The sequence below is a fragment of the Vicia villosa genome, linkage group LG3 (assembly GCF_029867415.1).
Source record: "Vicia villosa cultivar HV-30 ecotype Madison, WI linkage group LG3, Vvil1.0, whole genome shotgun sequence".
Classification (NCBI taxonomy): Eukaryota; Viridiplantae; Streptophyta; class Magnoliopsida; order Fabales; family Fabaceae; genus Vicia; species Vicia villosa.
In genome coordinates this window covers 72,769,202-72,776,123 of record NC_081182.1, presented here as the reverse complement: position 1 = coordinate 72,776,123, position 6,922 = coordinate 72,769,202, and the positions used below count along the sequence as shown (strand labels likewise).

Genomic DNA, 6,922 nt, shown 5'->3' with positions numbered 1-6,922 from the left:
TAGGGTTTATGGTTTAGTGTTTAAAAAAATAGAACATCAAAGTATAACAGAATGTTCCGTAGGTACATCTACGAAACATTGTTTTTAACACGTTCCTTAGATACATCTCCGGAAGATCTACTGAACTAAAATAATTTAAATTTTTCTAATGTTCACTATATTTTTTACGCATCCGTAGATGTACCTACCGAAAAAACTAAATTGCAATTTAAAAAAAAATATTTCCTAATATACATCTACGGAAATAAAGAGACATTTTTGACGACGCGCATGGTGCATAAGAAGTGGAAGGGATGAGGTTAGAGTTTCTCTAAAATTTAAACTAAAAAATGGTATAATCCAAAATTTGGTAATGAATTCAATTAAATCCAATTAAAATTGTTTTCCCCTACAAAGGACAAACCAATTAAACTGTCAGCAAAAAGCAACACAACTTGACTTCAACGACCCGCCCAATCGGGTCGGGGCTCACCATGTTTGGTACTTACTAGTTTGTTCACCATCTTCAACTTCTCGAATCACATGAAACAGAGAACAAACTTCGCTCTTTCTTCTTCACTGCTACAATGCCTTTCATCTCTAAAATTGAGCGTCAATCCGATTACAATCGCTTCAGTTCCTCCACTCCTATCGTCATTGACAATGGTGCTTCCTACTTCCGTATCGGGTACTCTCTCAAACCCTAATTTCACTTCAAATGATGAAACCCTAATTGTTCTGTTTTTTCAAATGATTTCATGATGGGGTTGTGATTTTAACTTTCAAGTTCGTTCCTTTTGGTGAATTTTTAGATGGGCAGGTGAGGCTGAGCCCCGCGTTGTTTTCCGTAACATTGTTCAAAGGCCACGCCATAAAGCCACAGGTATCACTGCTTTTGATTCTTCTTCATCTGAAAAACTGTTATTTATGTTGTTTAGTGTTTGTTTGTGTTTGCCTAAATTGCTTTGCCTATAATTGTGTAGTTAAAGAGTGTTGCTTTTATGATAGTTATTGTTTGCATTGGTTTATATTATTAGCTTATATTCAACAAACATAATAATGATAACTGTTTGTATGTATTGAATAATTGAGGATTAATTTTGAACATTTTGTTACACAGGAGAAACTGTTACAATTGTTGGTGACCATGATCCGGCATTATTGAAATATTTTGACTGTACTCGCTCTGGACCCCGCTCAGCGTTTGACAGCGATGTTGTTTTCCAGTTCGAAATAATGGAATATGTGAGTTTTCCTGATACAATTATGTGAGCACAAGAGGAAAGGTTTTTTGATATTTTTGTGATTTGTTTATGATAAAATTCCTCAATGTTCATATGCTAGTCTGATTTATTGATTCTGCTTTGTATGCTGTGTGCTTGTGAGTTTGCACTTTTGATTCATGTAGTGGTCTGTTTTGATGGCTGCATGTCAGAATTGGAAGTTGTATTTGTGTGAAAAAGAATGGTGGTGTTCCTGTTTTATTGCTATAAAATAAGTTTGAGCTAAGGAGATTCCTGTGCTGTTTGGTTGCTCGTTTAACCAAAATGAGTGCCAGAAGCAATATCAATTAATATCGAACTAGGGAAATAGGTTTTTGAGTTGAAGTTTCCAAACAATGCGACAAATCATGTACGTAGAACTTACTTGTTTAAAGTTTTGAGTTTAGAGTTAGACCATTGTATTTGTGCAAGGATTTACATATTCCTAGCACTATCACACAACAATGGTGCCTTTTATCTGGCAGTGTTGAAGCTCCTTTTTGTAGTATGAACAAGTTAGAGGATGCATTTTTCTCCTCGTATTAAGTATATGATTGAATTGAAGTGAGACAATAAGGTTTGGTAGGACCCATTTTAAAGGTAACAGATGGAATCTGTAACCATAGGCTCATAAGTTCATAACAAGTAGTTTGGGAGGTGTACCATATTACATATTATGGGAATGTGGTCATTTAAGAACAGAAGTTTAGGGTGTATACTTCATTAATTTTGAAAATATATCAAGGAACACACTACTGACTTGTTGTTTTATCTTTAGATTCTGGACTTTGCTTTTGATCGGATGGGTGCAACAGGATCAGAGGTATGGCTATGTGTAAAATCTTCACAGCATTTTGTCTGCTATCTTTGCTACTGAGACATGTTAGTGATATTAAGCTCCATTGGTACTAAACTTTGATGTGCTGGTAGACTTAGTGATCCACTTGGTTTTGTTGCCTTGGACTTGGAGTTCCTTGAATTTTTAAACACTTTTTTTTCTTTTTTTCACTTCTGGCATTTAAATTATTTTGACTTACTCTTTTATATTTCTACATTTAATGCCAGAGCAGATTAATCATCCTATCCTGATCACAGAATGTGTATGCAACCCAGTTCAGTCTCGAAGTAAAATGGCAGAACTTCTTTTTGAGACTTATGGAGTTCCATCTATAGGTACTAATACTTTTTATTTTCTACAATAGCAAATGCATTAATCTTTTTAAAACAGAAATGTTGCATTGCCTGTTGCCTTATGTCCAATCTTCACCACCGGGTCTATTAAATGAAAAAGAAAAAGAAAATCTATGCAAAGCTCTAGGAAACCATGTTTGACATCTTCACATAGTTATTACTGGCTTGAACACATTGCATATGCATGTTTAGTTAGCATTGTACATGTTGTTTCTGAACTAAGCTATCCGTGTTTTCTGTCATGGAAGCTTTTGGTGTTGATGCTTCATTCAGCTATAAGTATAACCAACAACGAAGGGTTTGTGATAAAGATGGTCTTGCTATGTGTCCTGGATTTGCTACAACCCATGTGATTCCGGTATGCTTTTTATGCTATTTGCTTTAGTTAAGGATTTAATATGTGAAGAAAATAAGTTTTACACATCTTATTGAAGATTTAATATGCCAAGGAAGCCCTGTTATATATGGGCTTAATAAATATTACTTAAACCCGGTTCTATACAGGTTGCGAGTTACTCGGCACTTAATGGACCTTTTTTAAAAAAAATAAAAATCCCATAATATTTATTTTAAATACAATTTATAAAGTATATTACTTTAAATTTCATACATTTTTAAGTACTATATTATCTTAAAAAAATACTATAACATGTTTTAAATTACTATACAAGTTCGAAATTGTTCAATATAATACACAAAATATGAGACAGTTGTGACGTGAATTAATTTTGTTTATATTAATATATAATATTTAACACACAAAGATTGAATGTAATATAATAGATAAATTTAGTGTAGTGAGGCAACTCAATTTGTTGTTTTGAGTGAAATAACATAAATATAAATATTAGTATAATTTTTAGAATTTGTAGCTATGCAGGCCCATACGAGCTATCCATGGCTCATACGGGCTATAGTCCTAATGGATACAATACCAGATTTTTTAGGGCCGGGCTAGGAAAAACCCTTACAAAATCCGGACTCTAATTTTAAGGCCCAAGGTAAAAAAGCCCTGAGAGACAAACATTGTTAAAAAAAACTGTGGGAAAATAAATAAGTATAAGAAACTGTTAAAAATAAATTACAAAAATGTTTTTTTTAATAAATAAGCTGAATTCTTTTCATTGGTCAATTTCTATGAAGCACGGACACCTTTAGAAGTAGGTGTGTCGCGGTGTCCGACACACGTCGGTGTCGGACACTTGTATGACACCCGTACGACACGTGTCGGAAAAGTCAAACAAGTGTCGAAAAAGTCAGACAAGTGTCCCCTAAAAAATGGTTGTTTTCTTTACTTTGACACTCTTTTAATCAGTTTCCGACACTCGTATGACACTCATACCACATTTGTCGGACAACTGAGACAAATGTTTCAAACAAAAATTTGTTTTTTTTTCTTTGCTTCAACACACATTTATATATTTTTTTGGACAAATCTCACACACATCTTAAAGGGTTAAACATGTATTGAAACAATGTTATCAATAAAGAATTAAAGACATAATTTTGATCAATATATGGATAAATGAAACTCAAATATTAGCTTATATGTAGCGGTGTCGGTGTCCTATATTTTTAACATTATCGGTGTCGGAGTGTCCGTGTTGTGTCGTGTTCCGGTGTCCGTGTCGGAGTCTGTGCTTCATAGGTCAATTTTGCTGTTTTGCAGAGTGGCTGGTAGGATTTTAATGTCCTACCTAGTGTGTAAAGTGTTTCTAATTTCTAATAATCTTTATTTATTTTTATATTCTCAGTTTGTTGACGGGGAGCCAATTTATAAAGGAAGCTGTCGTACTAATATTGGTGGATTCCATGTGACTGATTATTTAAAGCAACTTCTTTCACTTAAATATCCTTATCATTTGTGAGTACGAAACCATCCTGCTTCTGCTATTACCAAGCTAACTCCTAAATACAAATTATTTCTTATGTCTTATTAAATTCTCAATACAGGGCTAGATTTACATGGGAAAAGGTTGAAGACCTGAAGATGGAACATTGTTATGTTGCACCGGACTATGTTTCTGAAGCTCGATTGTTTCAGGTAAAAAATAGGTTCTTCTTCTTTGTCCTAGTTCCCCTACTTTTTCTAATACTTGTACGTCATATGATGGTTTGACAGAAAGGAGCGAAGGAGGCTGAAGAAAAAACCAAAATGTGGCAGCTCCCATGGGTGCCACCACCAGTTGAGGAGCCTCCTTCTGAGGAAGAGATTGCAAGAAAGGCAGCAATAAAAGAGAAACAAGGTCAAAGGTTGCGGGAAATGGCTGAGGCAAAGAGGTCATCAAAAATAAATGAGCTGGAAAACGAATTACGTGGTTTGGAATTTCTTTTGAATCAACTTGGACATGTTCAAGAGAGTGATGTACCATCATTCTTAGCAGAGACTGGCTATGTCTCTAGGCAGGAAGTAGAATCTGCCCGTAATAAAAATATGCAATCCTTACGGAAAGCAAAAGGTGAACAAAAGAGCGAACAAGATGAATTTGAAAAAACTGACCCTAATGAGAAGTATACTCTTATAAACGTCCCTGATGACATGCTGACCGCAGATCAGGTCAGTTTTTTCTTTTTAATCATGTGCGTTGTGAAGTTGAACTCTCTCCCTGTCTTCACAACCTTCAAACATGCTTGTAAATTTTTTGGCTCGGAGCCACATTTGCTCACAATCTTAATATTCAAAATACTTCTTTGAATATTTTAAACCTTGCCTTGCAAAATTGGCAGTATTCACTGGGTTTTACTCTTTTGGTAGCTTTTGGAAAAGAGGAAACAGTTGTCAATCAAATCTATGTCTGATGGGAGGCAGCGATTAAAACTGAAGCGCCAAGAAGAGGAGCTGGAAAGAGGAAGGAAACAACAGCTAGAGGAGGAGAGACGCTTGTATGTTCCATGCTTCAATTTATTCAAGCTTGATTAAAATTACTCTGCTGCATATCTATGTGAGCAAGAGATGATATCCAGTTTAGTAAAACGTGAAAATCTAAATGTGAGACAGAGATCAATCACCTGTCTAGTTTAAGATTACTACGCCCCTTAACAAATTAGAGAAAAGTCTCTACCTTAATAATTAGGACATCACAATTTTAATTTGACAAAGCTTGACTACTTCTAAATAGTAGTGCTTTCTTATGCTTAAAAACGTTTCTGATTGGCTTTTCGGACCTTTTTAATGTAGGGCAAATCCAGAGCTTTACGTGGAACAATTGCGTGCCAGTTACAACGACCTTTCAGAGAAACTTAATCAACGTAAACGGCTCAAGACAAATGGAGGTTCCTCCACAAATGGAAATGGTTTGGCAGGTAGCGTTGGCCGTGGTGAGAGACTCAATGCTGCTCAAAGGGAGAGAATGCGCCTGCTGACAACTGCTGCCTTTGATCGTGGAAAAGGCGAGGATACATTTGGTGCCAAAGACGAAGATTGGCAACTTTACAAGTTGATGAGCAAAGATAATGACGACGACGATGAGGAACCAGATGAGGATAGCGTAGAGCTAGCCCGCATCTCTTCGAGGCTCCAGGTTCGGTCTTGTCTTTTATAACGTGAACCTTAACCTAAAGTTATTTTGTGTTGTCGCACCTGTTTTTCGTATGGTTTATGTAGATTCCTTGTATCAAAAGACTTTTGATGACTCACAAAAATCACGCTGATATGTTTGGTTTGGCAGGAGTTGGATCCAACATTTGCGCCCAAGGTAGAGACAAGTAGCTCCCAACCTGCCGAGGTGCCACGTGTCCGTCCACTCACAAAAGAAGATTTTCAGATTGTTTTCGGGATTGAAAGGTTCAGGTGTCCTGAAATTTTGTTCAGTCCAAACTGGATTGGAGTTGATCAAGTTGGATTAGATGAGATGGCTGGGGTCTCAATGAGAAGGTTATCATGTAACGACGAAAGACTTGAAGAGAGAATGACTAATTCCATACTTGTGACAGGTGGAAGTTCTCTTTTCCCCGGCATCGTTGAGCGCCTTGAAGCTGGAATTCGGATGATCAGACCCTGTGGTTCGCCTATAAAAATAGTTAGAGCACTTGATCCGGTTATGGATGCATGGCGTGGTGCATCTGCTTATGCATCAACCCCAGGTTTCCGCACACAAACATTCACTAGGAAGGATTATTATGAAAAAGGTGAAGATTGGCTTCGTAATTATCAACTTAAATATTCATTGTGATTGAATTGATAACACAGTACAGTGTAATGACTTGAACATCATTCCTCAATTTAGGGACAATATATATGATCCAGTGATTTAACTATAACCGTCAATTCTGTTACTGTAGGAGTATGCTACTGATATGTTCACATTTTAGTCTCACGAGTAGCATCAACTTGCTTTATTTAAATGAAATAGACCATATAGTTTTTCATTCTCTTCTCCTGTGAGGGTTGTGTTGAAATCTGGGATTTATGCTTACAGAATTTAAGTTGCTCACAATCCCACCCACAGGTTCCAGAATTTAAATATATTTTGGTAATTTATATGTTCGAT

The 6,922-nt window shown here is 36.1% G+C and overlaps 1 protein-coding gene across 2 annotated transcripts; it reads left to right on the top strand.

Annotated features, from left to right (window-relative positions):
* Window positions 1-393: 393 nt before the first annotated feature.
* On the top strand, window positions 394-6,692 carry LOC131661865 (actin-related protein 5-like). 2 transcript variants are annotated; one of them, XM_058931503.1, is made up of 12 exons: window positions 394-667; window positions 792-862; window positions 1,100-1,224; window positions 2,020-2,064; window positions 2,312-2,414; window positions 2,681-2,790; window positions 4,187-4,296; window positions 4,386-4,476; window positions 4,555-4,989; window positions 5,188-5,315; window positions 5,611-5,953; window positions 6,101-6,692. In XM_058931503.1, exons 1-12 carry the CDS (start codon window positions 567-569, stop codon window positions 6,602-6,604), a joined length of 2,166 nt encoding a protein of 721 aa, XP_058787486.1. In that variant the 5' UTR covers window positions 394-566; the 3' UTR covers window positions 6,605-6,692. The 2 variants fall into 2 exon arrangements, with proteins under 2 accessions (XP_058787486.1, XP_058787487.1); XM_058931504.1 differs by lacking the exons at window positions 394-667; window positions 792-862 and having other exon boundaries at window positions 1,136-1,224; window positions 2,307-2,414.
* The last annotated feature ends 230 nt before the right edge of the window (window positions 6,693-6,922 follow it).

Excerpts from the sequence above, each read along its gene's own strand:
- LOC131661865 (XM_058931503.1), top strand. The coding sequence starts at position 567 with ATGCCTTTCATCTCTAAAATTGAGCGTCAATCCGATTACAATCGCTTC. Across the intron at positions 668-791 it reads GCTTCCTACTTCCGTATCGG|ATGGGCAGGTGAGGCTGAGC; the intron begins GTACTCTCTCAA and ends GTGAATTTTTAG. Across the intron at positions 2,065-2,311 it reads TGGGTGCAACAGGATCAGAG|ATTAATCATCCTATCCTGAT; the intron begins GTATGGCTATGT and ends ATGCCAGAGCAG.